Genomic DNA, 24,749 nt, shown 5'->3' on the forward strand with positions numbered 1-24,749 from the left:
TCGACGGAATCTTCCCCCTGCAACCGCAGGCACCTAAAAGCTGCATTACCGGTCCCTTGGGTCTCCTCTCAGCACGACGAGCGAGGTCCCTCGAATCCAGCAACTCTGTCCAAGTGACTCCAACAGTCCAGTGACTCTTCAGTCCAAGTTTGGTGGAGGTAAGTCCTTGCCTCCCCACGCCAGACTGCATTGCTGGGAACCGCGACTTTTGCAGCTACTCCGGCCTCCGTGCACTTCCGGTGGAAATCCTTTGTGCACAGTCCAGCCTGGGTCCACGGCACTCTAACCTACATTGCACGACCTCCTAAGTTGTTCTCCGGCGACGTGGGACTCCTTTGTGCAACTTCGGGTGAGCACCGTTTTATGCATCTTTGTAGTGCCTGTTTCTGGCACTTCTCCGGGTGCTACCTGCTGCTGAGAGGACTCCTTGTCTTGCTCGACGTCCCCTCTCTCTCCTGACGCAATTTGCGACATCCTGGTCCCTGCTGGGCTACAGCAGCATCCAAAAACGCTTATCGCATGATTTGCAGCTAGCAAGGCTTGTTGGCGGTATTTCGGTGGGAAAATACTTCTGCACAACTCTCCACGGCGTGAGAGATCCGTCCTCCAAAGGGAAAGTCTCTAGCCCTTGTCGTTCCTGCAGAAACCTAAGCTTCTTCTGTCCAGTAGAAGCTTCTTTGCACCCACAGCTGGCATTTCCTGGGCATCTGCCCATCTCCGACTTGCTTGTGACTTTTGGACTTGGTCCCCTTGTTCCACAGGTACCCTCGACTGGAAATCCATCGTTGTTGCATTGCTGGTTTGTGTCTTTCCTGCAGTATTCCCCTATCACGACTTCTTTGTCCTTTGGGGAACTTTAGTGCACTTTGCACTCACTTTTCAGGGACTTTGGGGTGGGCTATTTTTCTAACCCTCACTATTTTCTAATAGTCCCAGCGACCCTCTACAAGGTCACATAGGTTTGGGGTCCATTCGTGGTTCGCATTCCACTTTTGGAGTATATGGTTTGTGTTGCCCCTATCCCTATGTGTCTCCATTGCATCCTATTGTAACTATACATTGTTTGCACTGTTTTCTAAGACTATTACTGCATATTTTGGTATTGTGTATATATATCTTGTGTATATTTCCTATCCTCTCACTGAGGGTACACTCTGAGATACTTTGGCATATTGTCATAGAAATAAAGTACCTTTATTTTTAGTATAACTGTGCATTGTGTTTTCTTATGATATTGTGCATATGACACTAAGTGGTACTGTAGGAGCTTCACTCGTCTCCTAGTTCAGCCTAAGCTGCTCTGCTAAGCTACCATTATCTATCAGCCTATGCTGCTAGACACCCTATACACTAATAAGGGATAACTGGGCCTGGTGCAAGGTGCAAGTACCCCTAGGTACTCACTACAAGCCAGTCCAGCCTCCTACATTCCTCAAGTCCATTTGAATGCCTGCCCTGACCCAGGCATTAAATTTTGCCCCAATTTCCAGCTCTACCTCCCAGACGTGCACCATTTTTGCACCGTTGGATAAATATGGCGCATGGGTGTTTAAGTCATTTTTTAGACAGGAACGCCTACCTTGCATCTCATTAACGCAAGGCGGTTTCACGCATCCAGAAAATGACTCACACTGGGATATTTTGACGTTCAATGCATCTAGTGGCAAAGTATAAATATGCTGTTAGCTTTGTGCCAAATTTGCGTCAAAATAAATTACGCTAATTTGGTACAAAGGGAGTATAAACATGGGCCTTAATGTCTGCATACTTAAAAGCTATATGAAAAGAGTGTGGTGTAACTTATAAATTCACTACACCTTATCATCCCCAAACAAATGGATTGGTTGAGTGTTTTAACAAAACACTCAAAGGCATGATTATGGGACTCTCTGAAAAACTCAGGAGGAGATGGGATGTCCTACTGCCATGCCACATATTTGCCTAAAGGTAGGTTCCCCTAGAAGGGAGGGGGCTACAGCCCCTTTGAACTTAGTTTTGGCCACCCTATTAGGGGTCCACTTGCTCTTGTAAAGGAGGGATGGGAACAACCCCTCAATCCCCCTAAACAAGACATAGTGGATTATGTACTTGGCCTCAGATCAAGGATGGCTGAATACACAAAGAGGGCAGTAAAAAACTTCAGGCCAGCCAAGAGCTGCAAAAGCATTGGCATGACCAGAAGGCTGTGCTAACTATGTACCAACCAGGACAAAAAATGTGGGTCATGGAGCCTGTGGCTCCTAGGGCACTCCAAGAGAAGTAGAGTGGACCACACACCATTGTGGAAAAGAACCTTGAGGTTGATTATTTAGTAGACATTGGCACTCCAAGAAAGCCCCTCAGGGTACTTCATGTGAACCGCCTAAAGAGCTACTGTGACAGGACTGATTTAATCCTGCTCATGGCCAATGATGAGGGACAGGAAGAAGAGACTGACCCTCTCTTTGATCTCTTCTCCAATTCTGCAGCTGATAGCTCAGTTTAGGGGGTAGTCTTAGGCTTTCTGAGTCTCAAAAAGAAGACTGCAGAAATCTCCTAGAATAGTTCTCTGAACTGTTTTTATTTACATCTGGTCAAACCACATGGTGTGAACATACCATTTACACAGGCAACAGCCTACCTGTTAAGGATAAAATATAAAAGCAGCCTGACTATGTAAGGGACTGCATCAAAGCAGAGGTGCGAAAGATGCTGGACCTAGGAGTCACTGAGCCTTCTGATAGCCCCTGGGCTAGCCCAGTGGTACTGTTCCCAAAATCACACTCTCAGAATGGGAAAAGAGAGATGAGGGTTTGTGATGACTATAGAGGGCTCAATATAGTAACCAACACTGATGCTCAACGTATCCCCAGGGCAGATGAGCTCATAGATACACTGGCATCTGCCAAGTATCTTAGCACTTTTGACCTTACTGCTGATTATTGGCAGGTTAAGTTGTCAGAAAAGGCTAAACCCAAAATGGCATTTTCAACCATTGGAGGGCACTATCAATTCACAGTAATGACCTTTTGTCTGAAAAATGCACCTGCCACTTTTCAGAGGCTGGTGAGCATAGTCCTCCAAGGACTGGAAGCCTATAGCGCAGCATATCTAGATGATATAGCTGTCTTTAGACCCACCTGGGATGATCACCTGGTCCACCTCTGGAATGTTTTGGAGGCTCTGCAAAAAGCAGGCCTCACTATCAAGGCTTCAAGGTGCCAGATAGGGCAGGGGGAGGTGGTTTATCTTGGACCCCAAGTAGGAGGGAAACAGATTCAGCCACTACAGGGGAAGATCCAAACCATTTTGGATTTGACTCGCCCTACCACACACACCCAGGTTAGAGCCTTCTTAGATCTCACTGGGTATTACAGGGGGTTCTTTAAGAACTATGGCTCCATGTTTGACCCTCTTAATGACCTCACCTCCAATAAAATGCCTAAAAAGGTATTATGAACAGCCAGCTGTCAGAAAGCTTCTGAGGAACGCAAACAGGCCATGTGCTCTGCACCTATTCTAAAAATCCCAAACTACGTCAAGAAGTTCATAGTTCAGACTGATGTTTCAGAGGTAGGGGTTGAGGCAGTTCTCTCACAACTGAATACAGAGGGCCAGGATCAACCCATAGCTTTTATCAGCAGAAGGTTGACCCCGAGAATAATGTTGGTCAACCATGGAGAGGGAGGCCTTTGCTGTGGTCTAAGCCTTGAGGAAGTGGAGAACATACCTCTTTGGTACTCACTTCATTGTTCAGACAGACCACAAACCTCTCTTATTGCTCAAGCAAATAAAAGGTGAAAACCCTAAATTGTTGAGGTGTTCTATGTCCCTACAGGGTATGTACTTTACAGTGGAACATAGACCTGGGAGTAACCACTCCAATGCAGATGGACTCTCCAGATATGTTCACTTAGACAAGGAAGACTCATCTGAGCATGGTTAGTCTTCTTGTCCCTCGTGGGGACGGTGGTTGGGGGTTGTGTAGGAAAGTACCCTCTTTCTTGGCATGGTTACCCCCTTTTTCTGCCTGATGTCAGTGTGCTTGACTGTGTTCACTGGGATCCTGCTAACCAGGACCCCAGTGATTATGCTGTCTCTCCCAAGTCTCTGTATTTCTCCCATATTCGCCACACTGGTTCCCTTTTATAAATCCCTAGTATAATGTATTTAGGTACCCAGGGCACTGGGGGTCCAGGGGATCCCTCTGGGCTGCAGCATATATTTTGCTACCCATAGGGATCCCATGCCAAGGCTTCTATGGGAGTGCCATTGCAGCCTGCGTGAAAAGGTACAAGCATCCTTTCACTGCCATTTTTCACTGCACCAGATCACTTAAAAGACATCCCTATGGGTGGCCTTCTATCTCAGAGTGCAGGGTACCAAGTACCTCTGTGTGAGGGCACCCCTGCACTTGCAGAGGTGCCCTCAAAAACTCCAGACCCATTTTCCTGGACTTTGTGAGTGTGGGGATGCCATTTTACTTGTGTAATGGACATAGGTCACTAGCTATGTCCAGCTACTTAATAGTAACTCCGAACACTGGCATGCTTGGTATCAAACATGTTGGAATCATACCCCAAGCCTTTTGTAAGCATTGGTTGTATGATTCCATGCACTCTGGGGGCTCCTTAGAGTATCCCCAGTATTGCTATTACAGCCTTCTGAGGGTTTCCAGGCAGCCCAAATTGCTGCCACCTCCCAGACAGGTTTCTGCCCTCCTGTTGCTTGAGAAGCTCAAGCCCAGGAAGGCAGAAGAAAAGATTTCATTTGGGAGCCGGTTGTTACACTCGCTCCCTCTAGAAATAGGTGTTACAGGCTTGGGAGGGGTAGCCTCCTCAAGCCACTTTAAATGCTATGAAGGGCACATTTGGTGCCCTCCTTGCATAAACCAGTCAACACCAGTTCAGGGAACCCCAGTCCCTGCTCAGGCTTGAAACTGGACAATGGAAAGGGGAGTGACCCTGTCCTTCACCACCCCAGGGATTTCACTCAGAGCGCCTCAGAGGGTCCCTGCATTTTGCCATCTTGGATTCAAGGTTGGCAGGGAACTCTGGGACCATCTGAGTGGCTAGTGCCAGCAGGTGACGTCAGAGCCCTCCCCTGACAGGTGCTTACCTGGGTAGGTGACCAATCCAGTTTTCAGGGCTATTTAGGGTCTCTCCTTTGGGTGGTTCCACAGAGTCAGATTGCAAGACTCATCTGCGACCGCCACTTTGACTTCTGACTGAAGAAACTGCATCTTGACATTCCAGGACCCGACAAGCTGCAACAAAGAAGCAAGAATCTGCCTGCAACGTTGTATCCATGGCTCCTTTCAGAAATTGTAATGTTTTCCTAGTTGTGCATCCTCTGAGGATAGCCTGTCTTCAGCCTGTACAAGGAAGAAGAATGAGTCTCCCTTGGAGTGAAGGAGTCGTGAAGAAGTCACTCCTCTGCGTCTGCAGGCACAAACTGCAATGACGACTAGCTGCATGGATCCCCTCTCCTGCAACACGGGTGGTGGACTGAAGTGGTCCTGATGGTCCTCTCTTCTACTGTCCAACTTGGGTGAAGGTAAGCTATTGCCTCCCCACACAGGACAGAAACCCCATGCACCGCATCATTTGTAGCTGCCAAGGCTTTTTGGCATCCTCTCCAAGGGATCTTCAGGCATCTTGAATCTCCAGCCCCTAGCACTCCACCCTGGGATGCACAGATCCTTGAGTGGGTCTCTTGCACCATGGCATTCCTTTTCGTTGTCCTGCATGAGCTCCTTCTTCGACTTTTGTGTCCCTCTCCTGTGGGACTCCTGTGGGTGTTGCCTGTTCTTCTGTGGGCTCTCTGTGTCGCTGAGGGCCCCCCTCTGACTCCTCCTGCTGGGAAGAGTCCGCCTGGTCCTTCCTAGTCCCTGGCAGTACATCTTTCCACCAACTACGAGTTTTGCATGTGCCAAGGCTTGTTGGTGGAATCCGAAGACACAGACCTGACTGCAATCCTCCTTCCAACGTGGGACATCAACTGCATCCTACAGGAACTCAACTCCAACTTCTAGGGTGCAGTGCAACTCTCCTCATCACTGTCGACTCATCTCTGGCACCATCAGTCTGGTGGGTTGGGGCTCCTGCCCTTCCTGAACTCTGCTGTGCTTTTTGGACTTGGTCCCCTTCTTCCACAGGTCCTCTTGTCCAGGAATCCACTGTTGGTGTCTTGCAGCCTCTTCTGGGCCTTTGCATTATTCTTCTCTTCCAAGTGGGTGTTCTGGGGAACTTACAGTGATTTACTCCTGCTTTCTTTGTTGTTGAGGGGTGTTGTGGTACTTACCTTTGGGCTTTCCTAGAACTCGCAGCTCCCCCGACACACTCCACTCACCTAGGTGGGGGGCCGACTCTCTCATTCCGTTTTCTAACAGTGTTTTTGCCTGTTTATGAATACAAGTGTACATAATATGTATATAACTTACTTCCTGAGGGAGTATAGCCTCTGTGGTATTTTTGGTATATCTGTCACCAAAATAAATTACCTTAATTTTTGTAACAGTGAGTGTTTTCTCTCATGTGTGTAAGTACTGAATGTGACTACAGTGATATTGCATGAGCTTTTCATGTCTTTTAGATAAGCCTCGGATGCTCATCCACAGATACCTCTAGAGAGCCTGGCTTCTAGACACTGAGTACACTACATTAATAAGGGATAGCTGGTATAAAGTGTAAGTACCTTAGTTACCCACCACACACCAGGCCAGCCTCCTACATTGGCAGATCAGCGGTAGGATACGCACTTGCAATTGCCTTATCACTCTGTCACCTGGTGCTTTCCTCAGGAAAGACCACTCCTTACCTAGAGGTATACATAGTACCAGTGTAGAATTCTAGTCTCTAAAGTTTAGGTAAGCTAGGGTCTAGGCATAGCCCTTGCTCTAAACATCTTTTAGAGAGACTAGGAGTTACGTAGGTTAGGTACACCCTACACTTTCCTAACACACACCATGTCTGCAACTGGACACATCTCTGAGGGCATGGAATTTCCCTATGAGACCCACACACCAGGCCAGCCTCCTACAGTATTCCTCCCTGCCAAAAGCTAAATCAGGCCCAATGTGTTTTTAGCCAAGGTTTGAGGTTTGCAAGGGCTTCTGGGTAGGAAAACCTAGTGAGAGCCAAGCAATATCTCCCAAACTAGACTGCACAGTTTATCAAAATGTGCAGGTTTTCTAAGTTTCTCTAGATGCTGGCTGAGCTAGAGCCCAAAATCCACACCTACCCACATTGCAAAAACAGGATAATTTTTCTGTGGAATAATGTGAGTCGGTATGTAATTAAGAAGACATTTTGAAAAATACCCTCTCACTCGCATTCCAGTATGGGTAACCACAAATCCAGAAATGTACAAATAAACACTGCTCCTGAATCCATTATCTGGTGTACATTTCAGAAACACAAAGATTTCCTTTATACCAATGTTTCTCTCTTTATATTTTACCATATGATTGTTTGATACTCCATACATAATGAAAAAAACTACTGAAAGGTGTAGTTCAATTGTTGGCCCCGCGTACCTTGGGCTCTTGGATAATCAACATACCCTGTATATCCCCATGATTATAGAGGTCTAATGGACATAACAGCATATAGCTTTTGTAAATCACTCATGGTGACAAGAAGTTACAGATACAATCTTTGTCACAAATGGCTGTTTTATCCTTCTCATTTTCCAGATTTGTTTATAGTTAGTTTCTTTGGTGAATTCTGAATTTTCAGAAACCTTTAGCTTACTGGGATTATCCATGGGTTTCTTTCACACCTGTTTCCAACACAAACTGGAAGTAGGTTAAAAGCACAAAAAATACAAAAATGAGCTACCTCTGAAAAATATCAAAGCTGTGGTAATTGTTTTTATTCAGCTTTGCCAGATCCTGAAAGTAGGAAAGATGGTGACTGTAGCATGGTGAACTTTTCATTCATGCAATTTCTAGGAAGAATAAAACATACACTTTTTGCAAACACGGTTTTCCTATTTCCCTCCTCCATAAAAAAAAAACACTTTAGCATTATTATTATGGCTACTTTCTCAGTCCCCTCCCGGGTAATCCATAAACATCTGGTACATTTAGAATCCCCAGTATGTTGGGAAAAAGGACACAAATTTGGTGTGGATACCTTGTGTGGGAAAAAATCCAAAGCTTGAACTACTTCATTTAGACAAAAAATGACTTTTAGATATGAGGGGTAAGAGGCCTAGCAGTCAAGTGTTAAAAAGCAAGTAACCAGTGACAAACCAAACTGTCATGGCGAGTATTAGGTGTATGCTAATCGCCTGGATGCAATGACAGAAAGCTCAGAAAGGCACCAAAATACTAGTCTGGTGGTACGCTATGGGAATCACAGAAATGGTTTATGTGTTTAAGCCTTATGTGTTTTCCTGTATACTAGATATCGCCAGATGGATGATAGAGAGCAAGCTTAAGCTCCACGATGGGAAAACAGAAGTTATGATTGTCGGGAATCATTCCTTACTCAGGTCCCCATCCTTAGCAGTGAACTTGCCTGAGGATCTACCTCTGCCTAAAGATTCCATAAAAAGCTTGGGCTTTTGGCTAGACCCGCACCTTACAATGGAATGCCATTCTAAGAAATTGGCAGCTACCTGTTTTGGTTTTCTAAGAACCCTTAGGAAAATCTTTAAATTACTTCCATTTTCAAACAAAAGACTTCTTACTCAGGCTCTGATACCTTCACGTCTCGATTATGGGAACATACTGCTCTTGAGCTCTCCTTGGCATGTTCTAAAGAGACTTCAGGTAGTGCAGAACGCTGCTGTTCGCCTACTCACAGACACCCCCAGACATTCCTCTGCCATTCCAACCTTGGCTTCCCTCCATTTCCTTCCGATTCAACCACGCATTATTTTTAAAGCTATGTGTTTTATTCACAAAGTCCTTCGAAATAAGGACAAGTTTCCTAGGGGTGAATCTAAGTGAGTATCCGGCGTTCTACCTCAAAAATTCTCTGTTGCAAATATCAAGACAAGGTAAGAGTCTGTCGGGATGGAAATAATATTTCTGTCCTTTTGATTATATTATATCTGTTAATTAGTATTAATATCTTTAGGACATGCCATCTTTTGGTTTAATGGCATCCAGAAATAGAAGTTAACAGATTAAAGATACATATCCAGGTAAGCGGCATGGGTGCAATTCCACATTGTATGGTATATTAGGTATAATTAGACACATGAAAAGAGAGTAATGGAGGAAATTGTATGTCTTTTAGTATTGAGGACCAATATGGCAGCACAGGAAATATTTCATAAGGATTACTAAGAGGTATAAGTTTCCATTCCACTAATTTGTGCCTTTGAGGGCATAAAGGCGTACTCACTTTATTATTACACTTTTAAGCATGCTCTCCACTTATTGCTAGGTAACGGTTTGTGCAGGTCTGTATATTGGAAAGGGTTATCTAATTAGGTGGTATTTTAATATTAGGATATATATGAAAAGCACTACCATATGTATGGAAGGCATGGACACTTTAGATTTTATTAATAAATTTACTGTTGCACACGGATAAATGATCACGGTTTTCACATTGAATCATATATTAAGTGTGTCATTTTGGAGGTTGAGGGATTTGTTTAGTAATTTACTATTTCGTGTTAATTTTATACACAATGAAAATGTTTGTTATAGGAAGTCCTGATGAAGTCAAGGGGTATTCCCCAGACGAAACACGTGTTGACGGATGGAGTTGGTGAACAATTATTGGAAGCCACATTCTCAAGAGGAATAAAATACAATCTGACTCAACTTATGAAGTTGTTTGGAGGAGGACTTTTGTCAAATATTTGCAAAAATATGAACTATTGAAATTATTGAATTTGTAGCGTGTGCCGTTGCAGTTTTGTGACCTTCGAAATAAGGGTCCAGTCTTCCTCAGATGAATGATCACTCCCTAAGCCCCCTGGAGAATACTCAGATCTTATTCAGCTTTTTTAATTAACTCCTTTTGTGCTAAGAAAGTTAGATGGGGGGTAGATCCTTCGCCTGTAGAGCAGCTAAGATATGGAAATCCCTCCCTTTGGAACTTCGTCATAACATATCAAAATCTTCTTTTTGTAGAAAATTGAAAACTGTACTGTTCCTGTTTAGGTGTGTTCCTTTTACCAAGTGATTTTCCTCAGTGCTGTGAGGCCTTCAGGTAGCTATGTTCTCTACAAATCCTCGAAACTAAACTAAACAAAGCCACTGCCCTGATTACATGGACAACATCGCTTTTAGCACCACACCCTTCCACACCAACTGTTTTTCATCCCATTTAAAAACCTGGTGATCTTGTAATCAGGAGAAAACATATGAAGATATTTGAAGTGACATTAACATTTTGTATGTGTAAAATATTGCCTCACATCTCATTAGGACTTTCATAATTTATCTTGTTCAGTCATGCAATGTCAATTTTATGACGCACCAATTGACATTGCTAGCTATGGTAGTATCATTTTTTGGTTGCAAGAATGCATTTCACTTTCATCTGAACTACTTAGAAAAACATGTGAGACAGTACCTTGGCACTCATTTCGGAAGCAGCAACCATGTGGAGCATCAGGATCGTACACTGTCTGGATGTACAAGCAATTGCGTGTTTCAGCAGCAGAACAGTTGTTGTTCGTTATTGGAACAGACGTGTCATTTGCAGAGCACCGAAACATCTCACATTTATATTGTTTGGGCGTCTGTAATGAAAAGAAGACAAAAATGTCTTAAATATTTACATACAGTCATGTGTTATAACCCCATGTCAACTTTAGGATGAAATGAGCACTGGATGTAAATGTAGGTTTCCATGCTGATTAAATACCAGCCCAGTGGAGGGGAGACCGCCGCAGAGCTGGTCGTCTATACCTCCAGGCTGATTACAAGGTTCCCACTGGACTGACTGGCCGGTCAGCCCAGTGTAAACCGTGCAGCAGCATTGGCCTCGGCTCCTCATGGAGCCGAGGCCAATGCCATTGCACAGAGGGTGCTCCCAGCACCCTCAGAATACACACTTCTGCTATAGCAGATAGTGTGCATTCTATGGGTAGTGGGCAGGGGAGCTCCTGCATTGCCTAAGCCATGGGCAGTGCAGGGGCCCTCTCTGTAGCCCCCAACACTGGCTTTCCACCAGCCTTTTCGTGGCGAGGTCCGTACCATGAAAAGGCTGGCGGAAACTGTACTCGTCATCAGTACGGTGTGGTTGACCAGGACTCTGACTGCCACCTTTTTCCTGCTGGTGGTGGTAGTCCCCCCGCAGTTCGACCACCAGGGTCGTGATTTGGAGGTTGGACGGACAGAAGTGCAGCTATCTGACCACCACTGCAGCTTGGCCGGTCCTCGGACTCCTAATGTTGCAGTGAGGCTCAGATATATATAGCAGTGGCTAGTTCTGAATTCTGGTAACCTTTTGGGAACAATTATTCAAAACCATTTTATAATGTGTGATGTTCTGGTTACTTTCAATTTCCCTCTTCCACTCCACATGGCTTAAATCTGTACATCTGCAGTGTGTTTCGAAATTCAGTATGTGCAGCGCTTAAAGAAAGTCTACAGTCTATTTCAAAATGTTCAGCTTTTGGTACCTTATAGCATCAAAATAAAATGATTTTGCATCTTTTTTCAGTTATCAACCGATCCCATCCCAGTAATTCCACATAAAAAATACTCTATAAAGTTTTGCAAACAGAAAAAAAAACAGCAACAGCTTGCCTGAACACTTCTACTACCTTACAATAGCAAACTTAATTTAGAGCAATTGTAGTCAAACATCCTCAAAACCACATACTAAGTTTGAAGGCCGCCACATGCCTTTAATAACAATAAGTCATTTAACTTAGGATCCCTCAGTTGGCAGTACACTTCAAAGGAGTTTAAACTTACCTTTTAAATGAGCTTTGGGACAAAGTTGTAGAAAAGCACAGAATATAAATGCAAAAATGTAAAGGCTCATGTATCTCTTGCAGCATGGCCAAGACAATTACTGTGAAATTAAAGCTGCATGGTGCAATACTCACCTCCTGATGGAAACTTTGAAGGAGCTATGGGCTGTAATCTCTAAAACTGCTAATATAACACACCCCACATGTTAGACCTGACATGCTGAAGAGGTGTTTCCCCAAATTTGTTTGGCTTCTTCTATCAGGTCTTTCTAATTCACCCTTAGTAGTCTAACTACACTGTGAAAGTGCATGCACGCCTTCCAGCATATGTGGGTAAGTGGCACTGGCCTGTGTGTGTGCACCAGCACCACGGGTGCTTTCAACATGTATCCCACCTGTCTTCGTAGGTCAGTATGCGCACTTGCACCTATGGTGCTTTTAACCATGTGACCAGCCTGCCAATGCAGGATTGTATCTGCACAAGGGCATGTATGTCTAGAGAGTAAAGAATACCCATGTGTGTTTTCACTGCATAGTAGAGCTCCTCTGCCCGTAGGTTAACATGGGAGCGGTGTTACAGTCACTCCTAGCTGCAACAGTGGTTTGCAGCAGAGCACCCTCACATTGTTTATTATCATAGGATTCGTCCTGACAAACCCCTTTCTAGGATAAAGGTGGTTTTATAACTAATCATGGGGAAATGCCACTTCTCTGCCCTAATAAATATTGTGTGCCTTTTAATCCAATTTGAGTCCACATTGGGGGATGGAGTAGCACATCTGTGCATTCCCCAGTGACAGCTATAAATGTGGATACACAACTGGAACAAAGATCTCTGCCATTTGTGAGCCTTTGCTAGATAGATTGGAGGGAGAGTTTCTGGCCCCACTAAAGATTAAGATCTGCATTCCACAGCCCTATGACAGACAGGACTGAAATTAATTCAGGGGGAACATCTGTGGTTCAAATGGGAATCCTCTGAACCTCCCCCTTACTTCAAAGGCACACAACAGTATAACTACTGGTGCCACACTACAGCAAAGTAGAGATACACTGCCGGAATGTGGGATTGAGACCATGGAACATGTGGTGCACACTGCCAGTTGAATCTGTAGTGCACAAAGAGTAATTACTGGCCTAGGAAGGGACTGTGCACACTTCCTGTATCTTGGCTGGCCTGGGCAAACTGGTTGCTGCTGTGTGGCACTCTGTAGTGTGCTTTCCAAGGGCTTATTGGCTTACCCTCTGTTTTCTAGTGGAGGTCTCAGGGATTTTAAAGACCTCAATGAGGGACTTACACCTTTTACCTGTGTTATCTGGAGAGTGGTGCCCTCTTAAGTACCCACATCGTCTGCTGGACATCACCTGGCAACAGTGGTGCGACCGTGAAACTAAATACTGCACCTGGAGACTGGATTTGCCTAGTGCGAAGCCTTCACAGTACTACCCACATTCAAGGAGTGTGGCTCTTCATCATGGAGCCACGACCCTCAGAAGCGTCTTGTTGGTAGTGAGCGGATTCACCCGTCACAGGTCCCTGCTTGGCCCGCTTTTGTCAGGCATGCTGCATTTCTCTTGTGCAACACCCAAATGCATGCTCACTGTGTGCGGTGTGGTTGCAACCCTCGCAGGTAGGGGCATACCCAGAGCAGTGTTGCATTCTACCTTGTGCAGCACTGCTGATTTTGCGTCTCTGTGTGTGTTATTCCAGGGAGGTACGGGATTGGAACTCTTCAAGTGCGTCCAAATTTGTCTGGTGTGGCTCAAGCCATTATGCGCCAACTGTTGTGCCTTGTTCCAGGCAGGTACATCATTAATAACTCTTTGTGTGTGTCTGGATTTATCTGGCGTGACTGAAATTATCCTGCACTAGACGTTTTGCCTCATTTCAGGGAAGTACGGCATTGGCAACTCTTCCTGTGTGATCAGAATTGTCTAGTGCAACCCATGTCATGGCACACCAGACATGTGCCTCCTCCTAGTGAGGTGTGGATTTGGTAACTCTTTGTGTACAACCGGGACTGTCCAAGACAACTCAAGTTATCGTGACCCAGATGTTGTGTCCCCTGCCAGGGAGGTGCAGAATTGGTAACTAATTGTGTATTGGAGTTCCTGGCTTGGATAAGTGCCACTGTGAACAGAATGTGTCTCAAAGCAACCCATGGCCCCTACTGGAAAGCATGGTGCAGAGATTCTGATTTAACTTCCTGAGTGGTGGCCAAACCTCAATTTATTGACTGTTGTCTGATTAGCCATTATCTCTTTCTTCCCCCCACCTTTGCCCCAGGAACCTGAAAAAGTGTGCCTCTGGCCAATAGTGGCCTAGTATCTGGGGAGAGGGTGCTTCTATCGCCAGCTCATTGGGGGTAGGGTAGTAGGAACTGGGTGGAGGAATGTTTGGACCCATGGGGTCTGCGCGCGCTGTGATGACTAACCTGCAGAATATCAGAGCACCACATTAAGGTGCTGGGAGCGAATGTGCTCGAGTGCATGTTATACTAGTCTGCCTGATATCTGTGGCACTGTGTAGCTGTGCAAAGTGAGTGAGTGGGAGTGATTGACTACATCGTAGGGCAGTGTTGCTGTGCACTTGTTGTTTTTATTGCCAGAGGACTATAATAGTTGAAGTTGGGTTTTACCAGTGCAACCTATAATGTGGAGCTGTTTAAAAGTGCTGCAATTCTCTGTATAAACACATTGCTGCTATTGTTGTAAACAGGGGTACACCCTGATAACTGTGTGATATTGAACTGCGAAATCGCTAGGCTGGGTCTTGTGCTAGCAATGTTTTGGCTCTGCATGCGGGTGCTAGGAGGGAAAGGAATATTTGTCTTGCATGTACATACTGCTATTGTTGTTTTAACAAAATTGGGCCTAGTACTGCTACTGAACTTTCTAAATGTGCTTTACCCTCAGATTTACCTGATTGCTATGTTTTGTTAACTAATGTGTGTTGAACACAAATTTTATTTACATACTCCTGGTGTGAAGTGTCTTTGTGACACTCGGTACGTTTGTATTTGTTGTGTGGAAGTGCTTTACACATTTCCAGTAAAGCAGCAGCAAACCAGCCCTGCTCTGCCAAATGGACATGGCAGGAAAACGTAATGGGGATCGAATACAATGGTAAATTGAAGAAGATAAATAGAGAAAGGTCATTATAGAAAACGCGTTGCCCTTGGCCAGAAACCTGACAAAAGAACACTTTTTTTTAACATCGCTACAATCTTTTGTACAGCAAGTCGCAGGCCTAGCCTTAATCTTTTCAAAAGCGTACACGGTGACTTAAAGTCTGCTATACAGCAGTGTCATGCAAGAAATTTTACAGAGCGCAAACCGTTTTATAAATAGCAATGGCCGCACATTTACCATTCTAAGCGTGCAAAGATATCAGAGATACTTCCCACAAACTTACAGCTGTCATACTGTGCTTCCACGTAGCCGAAAATGTGAGGGAAGTGGCTGTGGGGACATATTCATCTGTGAAATGTCAGTTTTATATTTTTATATATAATATTTTGGTCCAATAATATGTTATTTACCTCAAATGGTGGGTATGTTTTGCAAATAAGTGGAACCCACTCCTCTTTTAAATGAATGAAACCCAGAAGCATGTACATTAGAAAGTGAACAGTGTAAGCATGTGAGGTAGTTATTACGGGGCTGAACTTGCTATAAAACAACAGAGCGCTAATAAAACTGAACCAGCTTATAGGAAGAGGAAACACAAATATTGTTCTTTCTGGTGGTTTTGAGTGGCAGTGGTAGGATATGCAAACCTGCAGGACAGCATAAAGAAGCGAGATGAATGTCTGTGGCATTTCTGCGCTTGACTCTCTATTTTTGGACCCCTTTATCTAACACCATTCGTGCACAACCATGCATTAATATGTTCCTTTTGTTCACCTTTGTGTAGTTTGACAATTTTTATTTCTTCACTGTTTATTTTATTTTCACGTAGGCCCTCTATTAATATGCGTTCCTACATTACATGTAGTCATTATTGCTTTACCTTACGATACCAGTGTCCAATATACATCCGCGATAGGGAGAGCCATTATAGATTTTCGAGAAATTCAAGGGCCAGGTCAACGAACCCTAATCAGATTAATTGTCCCTAAATATTTCTTATGTGCATATCCTAAAACCGTTGATTGGCGCTGCCCTTCGAACCTAAGGTGGGCATCTATTATCTAAGGTAGTCTCAAGCTTCATCATCTATAATATTTTAAGTCAGGACTTTGTTAAATCCTTATGATGTCTTTAGTAGGGTGTTACAACTTTTCTGAAAATAATAAGGCAAAGTCTGAGAATTGCACCATTTGTAAAGGCAAGCATAAATTCCATACTTCTTGTAAAGTGAAGTTTGGCATCAACAGGAATCAGAAGAATTGTCTGTTGACATATGACCTGCAGAATAAGCCCAAGATTTCCAGTTGCCGACATCAACTATACTGGATGTCCAACTGGATGAATATTGCATTTTAGTACTCAAAGGCACCCTTGGTCCTGTGTGCAGTTAGTAAACGAAGTAACAGTCGCTAATCAGTGGCACACACCACCATTCTCCACTGCTGAAGTCCTGCCCCATAGGACATACCCCCTTTCCATCAATCTATCTCTCCTTTATTCCATTACACCGTGCACCCGCCCATCCATTCTTTTGTTCCTTTGGTACTCTCCTGTTGTATTTTCCCGTGCCCACATATCCATCATGCAATTGTTCTTGCAGTATTATTCATAGGTGTATATTTGAAGACTAGTTTCTCCTATATAAGGAAACATAAACAACATTTTAAAGATTTGCTATAACACACTAGTGATACCGATCCACCTCTGAAGCATCTAAAGGGTGCAGGACACATCTGCGTTTTTTGCACAGCTTTGTGCTTCATAAAATTGGCAACATTTATAAATAATTATCCTATGCCAAAGTACGATGGAGTTTGAATCTTCACAAGCGCTGCAATTATAGAACATCAAAAAAGCAGAAACTGATGTCATTTCACCAAAGTCATAGGAGGAACAGAAGCAAAATAACATACTATTTAACAACTTCTAGTCAAAAGATGCAAGGTAAAAGATCAGTGAAATATCTGCAACAATCTGTTAGCTGACATCAGCAGATGCAACAGCAACGATAATGCATGTTTTCCCAAGTCTGAAAACATTGGCAACAAGCTAACAACATCCACTTCATCAGTTCTAGAGACTGTGAGGAATAAAGGAATGGACATGGAGATGGTTTGTCGAGTGCCCTTCTAAATTGCCTTCGGAAGGGGTGACTCCAGGTACAGGCCACGATGCCACCTTGTGCAGAAAATTTGTTGAATGGTGACAGGTGTCCTCTTTATGGAATCATAACAGCGAGAAAAACCTCCTTTACCAATCCTGCGACTTATGATTATAGGTGTAGGTAGATATGGCAATAACAGCAAGGTGTCAAACTCCTTTTGACATCAGGGTGGAGAAAAGGGCAATGCGGAGCAACAGAAGCAAAGAAAGATGACCCACAGCCGACTTGAAAAAAAGGGAGCATTGAGAACGGCAAGCAGAAAATGATAGACCAAAAGAATGATAAGGGGAACATCTAATTTGTGGAGGACATATCAGAAGCAAAAATGATTAAATAGTGGGCATTTAACATGAAGAAAAATCAGGGAACAGGATGCGTTGCAATAAATCACATCTCTCTAAGTGCTGCCTTTTACATACTTGTGTGGATGACTAACTAAAAGTTTTTATGTAAACAGTAAAATAGGTGATGACAAAACTGTGATGTGCGAAGAAAAATGCCTATTGTGCTTGACATCATAATGTGCGAAAAAATGCCTATGGTGCTTGAAAACTGTCCCTTTCTTGAAGATTTCTCATACAAGTTCCGGTGGTCAGTAGGAATTTCTCCATTCATTGCAAGCCATCTTCATGTGCAAAAGCACCGAATATTTCCATCCAGACTCGAAAAAACACTGGAAATTAAAATACACGTTGAGCCTGTCAATCAGCTTCCTGTTTCTGAAACAGACTTGCTCTTCCTGCTCTATCAGATGTATTTGATTTCACAGTTAACATTTTTTGACACACTGCCGAACCCCGACTCGACCGGCACGGCTTTATCTGCACAACACACGAGCTTATCATGGCCTTCATTGATCTCTCCAACTATTACTGATTGCACCTGGAGATCCAATACCACCATCAGTACGTTTGATGCTTCAACCGTATTTTGGTATACACCACGCACATCCAAAGCCTTGACAAAGTCTTGAAGACGAAACACGTGTTGGCTGTTTTGCTGTACGGACTTTTGTTACTTGTGGTCAACAGATTGTATTTCTGACCATTCATTACCATCTGGCTGTTCTGGATACATGGACTTACTGAACAACATACTTTTTAGGATTTGGACTCTGACTACCAACGTTTATGTTCAATAAATTCCTATATACCATCTTTCCGGATCGGACAGCTACTCAATTCCTGAACATTTTCTGGATCTATGATACGGGTGTGCCCTGGCCATTTTTCTCTCAACAATTTTTGAAGTGTCTATGTCATGTATGATAATGACTTACAGAAACATCTATTTTGATTTATTGAAAAGAAAGGTCTTTCAGGCTAATTGCCTCACCTTACTTTAAATTCTCCTTTTTAAAGATCTGAGTAATCTGGTGAGCAATCTGTACACTTTCTTCATTAAATTCACCACAAAACTTTGTAAATCTAAGGAGACTTTGGGGGTCATTCTGACCTCGGCGGTAAAAAGCGCTTACCGCCGGTCAGAAGACCGCCATAACACCGCCGCGGGCGCGGGAAACCGCCACAGTCATTCTGACCCGCAACAGCCAAACCACCAAAAACCCAACATCCACAAAAGTCTGCCACACCAACGGCCAGCGAAAAACTGCTGATGACCAAACCTCCACCGTCACGCCAACAGAAATACGCCCATTCCATTCCGACCCACGAATCCACGCGGCAGTCTTTCAACCGCGGTATTCCATTGGTGGTACACACCGCCGCGGTCAAAATACACACACAGCTCCAAAACACTGCCCCATTGGACATTTTGAAATACACACACCTGATACAAATACAAACACCACTCCCACACACCCAACCCAATATAAAACATACACCCAAATCACCCACAAACCCCTACGACCACCATTTATTGACGAAGGCCAGAGAGATACACCACCAGCTAGTACAGAGCATTCACAGGCACATAACACCATCACTCACACAACATCCACGCACAAAACACCACCACACTCACCACACTCATCACCACAAACGCCACCCCACACCTCATCCACACCACCCCATGGCACCACAAAGACACCACAGGTTTACAGACGCTGAACTCAGGGTCATGGTGGAGGAAATAGTTCGGGTAGAGCCCCAGCTCTTCGGGACACAGGTGCAGCACACCACCATTGCCAGGAAGATGGAGCTATGGCAAAAAATAGTGGACAGGGTCAACGCTGTGGGTCAGCATCCACGAAATCGGGACGACATCAGGAAGCGGTGGAACGACCTACGGGGGAAGGTGCGTTCCATGGTATCCAGACACAACATCGCAGTGCAGAAGACTGGCGGCGGACCCCCACCTCAACCCCCAGAATTTACAACATGGGAGGAACAGGTCTTGGCGATCCTGCATCCTGAGGGCCTCGCAGGAGTAGGCGGAGGAATGGACTCTGGTAAGTCAAATCTCAACTACTTCATCCCCCCCACCCACCGGCATGCCAAATCATACCCCCGCCCTCCCCCCCACCCCCATTACACATCCTCCTTGCTAATGTCTCACCATCACAACCCAAACATCCCAACACCAAGCCCTGCATGCGACCACAAACCATGGACACCCATCACCTAAGCATGCCCACTGCACATACCCCCCCCCCCAAACCACCCTCACAACAGCCCCCACAAGGGAATGCCAGCACTGGGGTACACGGGCACCCACCCATTGCACGCTATGGCACACACAGAAGCAATAACCATACTCTCATACCCCTGCAGGACCCGAACGCCACGACACCGCCCAGGAGGGTCCAGAAATGTCCATTCCACCCCCAGAAGAGGCCCACAGTGATGACAGCAGCTCTGTCTCCCTGGACCCAGATGACCAGCCCGGCCCATCGGGGACCTCGGGACAGTCGGTTCCCCTCAGACAGCCACAGGCCACAGCAGACCTAACCCCCTCTGTGAACACCAGCACAGCACCCACCCAGCGGGCCCATGCCTCTGTCTCCAGGACACGTCAATCAGCGGTGTGTCCACCACTACAGGGCACCCAGGTTAACCCACCACCCCAACAACAGGGACCTGGGGGCAGTGGTAGTGGGCACACGGTCCAGGGGACAGAGGCCCAGGGAAACGGGGGAACTGGGAGGGCTGCTGAGCGACAGGGGGGGGACAGGCCCAGGGAACCCACTCTCCACGAGGCCCTCTCCTCCATCATGGGAGCATACCACCGCTCCCAGGAGACGATGGCGACGATCCTGGCCAGGTTCCAGGAGATCCAGGTACTGCAGGAGGAACAGTTTATGGGGGTCAGGGAAGAACTCAGAAACATCAGTTCCGCAATGGGCACCATCGTTGTGGCTCTCAACCAGATTGTCACCACATTGCGGGACCATGTGGCACCACAAAGGGCCCCTGTCACTAGCATGGACCAAGAACAGGCTACCACCTCCGCCGGCGCTAGTGGACAGGAGGCCCCGACACAAGAACAACAGGCCACCAGAACCCCACCCCCTGCAGAAGGAGAACCACCCCGCAAGCGGGGCCTGAGATCTAGGAAGAAGACAGAGTAGGATGCCAAGACCCCCGCCAGGAAAGGATACCCCCTGATTGTCATCCCACTGTCCCACATTGTCACCCTGTCCAACCTTAAACTGCCCCTGCTCCACCTTCCACAGGCATATGGACAATGCACCTGTGAGACTGAAAATCTGGACTCTGCCATGGACATTCCTCCACCATCACCCATCACCAAATTGCAACCATTTCCCAAACTTTTACACTTTAATAAACACACTTATTGCACAAAAATAATCTGGAGTCTGCCTGTATTTTTGAACAAATGTATTACACAGAACCGTGCCAAAATGTCCAGTTACATTGTGATGACAACATACCACTGTCACACAGCTGTAGTCCATGGGGAAACAAAGCAGAGGTCACGGAGTGGGGCCCACATCTCTGAAATTGGAAGGGAAAGTCACAACTCAGTCAACATACACTGGGGGGAAACTCAGACAGTAGAGAGGCAGGAGACTTTAATTAAATGTAAAATGCCGGTTTTGATTCTTACCTGTATGTCATTGAAAATACTGCAGTATTACTGTGTCCCTGTTGTCTGTGTCGTCCTCTTCGTCTTCCTCCTCTTCACTCTCTGCAGGCTCCACAGCTGCCACTACACCACCATCTGGACCATCCTCCTGCAGGAAAGGCACCTGGTGTCGCAAAGCCAGGTTGTGAAGCATACAGCAGGCCACGATGATATGGCACACCTTCTTTGGTGAGTACATTAGGGATCCTCCTGTCATATGGAGGCACCTAAACCTGGCCTTCAGGAGGCCGAACGTCCGCTCGATCACCCTCCTAGTCCGCCCATGGGCCTCATTGTACCGTTCCTCTGCCCTGGTCCTGGGATTCCTCACTGGGGTCAGTAGCCAGGGCAGGTTGGGGTAACCAGAGTCACCAATTAGCCACACACGGTGTCTCTGAAGTAGTTCCATCACGCAAGGGATGCTGCTATTTCGCATGATGTAGGCGCCATGCACTGACCCAGGGAACTTGGCATTTACATGGGAGATGTACTGGTCAGCCAAACAGACCACCTGGACATTCATGGAATGATAACTTTTTCTGTTCCTGTACACCTGTTCACTCGTGCTGGGGGGGACCAAAGCAACATGTGTCCCATCAATTGCACCTATGATGTTGGGAATATGTCCAAGCGCATAGAAATCACCCTTCACTGTAGCCAAATCGCCCACCTCAGGGAAAACAATGTAGCTCCGCATGTATTTCAGCAGGGCAGACAACACTCTGGACAACACCTTGGAAAACATGGGCTGAGACATCCCTGATGAAATGGCCACTGTTGTTTGAAATGACCCACTTGCCAAAAAATGGAGTACTGACAGCACCTGCACTAGAGGGGGGATCCCTGTGGGTTGGCGAATGGGTGACATCAGGTCTGGCTCCAGCTGGGCACACAGTTCCTGTATAGTGGCTCTGTCAAGCCTGTATGTCAGTATGACATGTCTTTCTTCCATTGTCGACAGGTCCACCAGCGGTCTGTGCACGGGAAGATTCCTCCATCTCCTCGCAAGTCCCAGCGGACGGTGCCTAGGAAGGACAACATGGAGCACAGAGTCAATCATCCCACAGGTACATTCCCACAGCTTGCACAGTACACGATTCTCAATGCATTGAATGGCTTGTATGAGTGTTGATGCAAGGCCTAGGTATGTGTGACGCAGTAGAAATTAAGATATGGGGGCCCTTGAAATGGCGGCTGCCTGACCTGTGAAGTGCGACAGTGGGATGTGAGGTCAATGCGCTGGCGTGGCACACCGTGGCGGTAGGCGGTCGAAGACCGCGGCGCATAGCCGCATTGGTTAACATTGAACCCTATGAGTTTCAGGAGCCAATGAGGATGTGCGCCGGTGGTCGCGGTACGCACCGCCGCGGGCGTGACCGCCATTTTCTATCTGCTTAATCACTCGATACCTGATCATCCACAGGAGAGGACCTATACTGCAAGTGCTGCTGTGACCTCGGTCTGGAAGAGACAATGGCTGCTGCGACTGGGGAAAGGGCCCCTGCCTTCACTTCTGAAGAATTGGAGAAACTCGTGGATGGGGTCATCCCCCAGTATGCGCTACTCTACGGTCCTCCAGACCAACAGGTAAGTACACTGGGAGCATGCTTTGTGGCCAATGCCTGGGTTGAGTGGGGTGAATGAAAGATGGTGGGGAGGGGAGCGAATGAGGCATGCATCAAACGAAAGATGAGAGCATGTGCCACATGGCAAGGGTGGGGATTGGGGGCCACTCACATCGAGCATGCAGAAGGTGATGTTATTTTTTTTTTCTCCCCCTGCACATGTCACATAGGTCAGCGCCCATCAGAAAATCGACATTTGGCGTGCCATCGCCATGACGTCCGGACCCTGGGGGTCCACAACAGACGGGGCACCCACTGCCGGAAGAGGTGGGAGGACATCCGCCGCGGGAGCAGGAAGACCGCGGAGGCTCTGCTGGGGATGGCCTCCCAACGTAGGAGGGGTGCCAGTCGTACTTTGACCCCCCTGATGTCCCGGATCCTGGCGGTGGCCTATCCCGATTTGGATGGGCGCGTGAGGACATCACAGCAGACACAAGGGGGTGAGTACAAGCACATTCTGCTGATTTTGCGCACATTGGAGGTGTCTGGGTGGGGGAGGAGGGCTGTGGGTATCCCTAGGCCAGGGCGTTTTCTGTAGGCTAGGCCCCTCCGTTAGGCATGGCCCTGTAACCCCGCCCCCCACCTCTGTAGGTTGCCTAGTACAGCTAATCATGGCCCTGTGTCACCTATGTGTGGAGTTGTTGTCCATAGGCTTGTAGGCCATGTCCCACGGATTGAGTAGTGTACCCCAATTGCGCGGCATAGTGCAGGGGGCTTCTGTGTCTGTCCTCTCCGTTAAACGGTAGCGGTAATCCATGCACTCAACATGTCTTTGTTTCTCCACCCCCCCCCCTTTTTTTGTGGTCTTCCTGTTCATGTGTGCATTAGCATCATCAGGCGGAGGAGAAGTGGCATCGGAGCACGAGGGAGCTGCATCTCACATGGCCATGGAGGGCCATGCAACTGACTCTGATTTCACCAGTGAGACAGAGGGCGAGGGGAGCTCCACAGCGGGGACACGTGGTGACACCAGCGACACAGACACGTCCTCGGAAGGGAGCTCCCTTGTGGTGGCGGCAACATCCGTGCCCACCGCAACAACAGGTACAGCCGCCACCCAGCGCGCCAGCTCTGCCCTCCCAGCAGCCCCTCAGCCTTCGCCCCGTGCCCGCTCACCCAGGAAGGTGGGAATCTCCTTCGCCCCAGGCACCTCAGGCCGTGCCCCAGTTACCCCTGCTGCCCTCAGTGAGGAGGTCATTGACCTCCTCAGGACCATCATTGTTGGGCAGTCTACCCTTTTGAATGCCATCCAGGGTGTAGAAAGGGAGGTGCACCGGAGTAATGCATACCTGGAGGGCATTCATTCGGGTCAGGCTGCCCATCAGCGATCGTTCAACGCTCTGGCCTCAGCACTGACGGCAGCCATTGTCCCTGTCTCCTGCCTCCCTCCTCCAACTTCCTCAACCCAGTCACACTCCCCTGTACCTCTGCCTATCCCAGACACACCTACAGACCAGCCTGCACACACCTCAACACCCAAGAGAAGCTCATCCAGACATAAGCACCACACATCACACAAGCATTCACCCAAGCAACATCCACATGCAGACATGCCAACAACTACTGCCTCCTCTGTGTCCCCCTCCTCCTCGTCTCCCTCCTCCCTCCCTGTGACATCTCCACTCACACTTGCATGCACAACATCTTCAGCCACTACGTCCATCACCAGCACACCCACCAGAACACTCCGCACACGTGCAGTCACCACCCCCACTACCATTTACATGTCCCCTGTGTCCTCTCCCAGTGTGTCTGTCACCCCCTCTTCCAAACCACACAAACGCAGGCAGCCACCCACCCAACAGCCATCCACCTCACGACAGCCTCCAGCACAAGCACCTGCACCCAAAGACACCAGACTTCACTCTCCTACAACCACATCCTCTTCCTCCACTCCCATACCCACT

General features: G+C 46.8%; 1 protein-coding gene across 1 annotated transcript in view; it reads right to left on the minus strand.

Moving 5' to 3' along the window:
* Nucleotides 1–24,749, minus strand: part of LOC138283523 (mucin-2-like) — a gene marked incomplete at its 5' end in the record, with an annotated part of 528,362 nt that overhangs the window by 314,162 nt on the left and 189,451 nt on the right. Inside the window, one exon of the mRNA XM_069221463.1 lies at nucleotides 10,524–10,692. Within this exon, the coding sequence (XP_069077564.1) occupies nucleotides 10,524–10,692 (169 nt within the window). The remainder of the gene's footprint in view (nucleotides 1–10,523; nucleotides 10,693–24,749) is intronic.

Source organism: Pleurodeles waltl, chromosome 3_1 (genome assembly GCF_031143425.1).
Source record: "Pleurodeles waltl isolate 20211129_DDA chromosome 3_1, aPleWal1.hap1.20221129, whole genome shotgun sequence".
NCBI lineage: Eukaryota > Metazoa > Chordata > Amphibia > Caudata > Salamandridae > Pleurodeles > Pleurodeles waltl.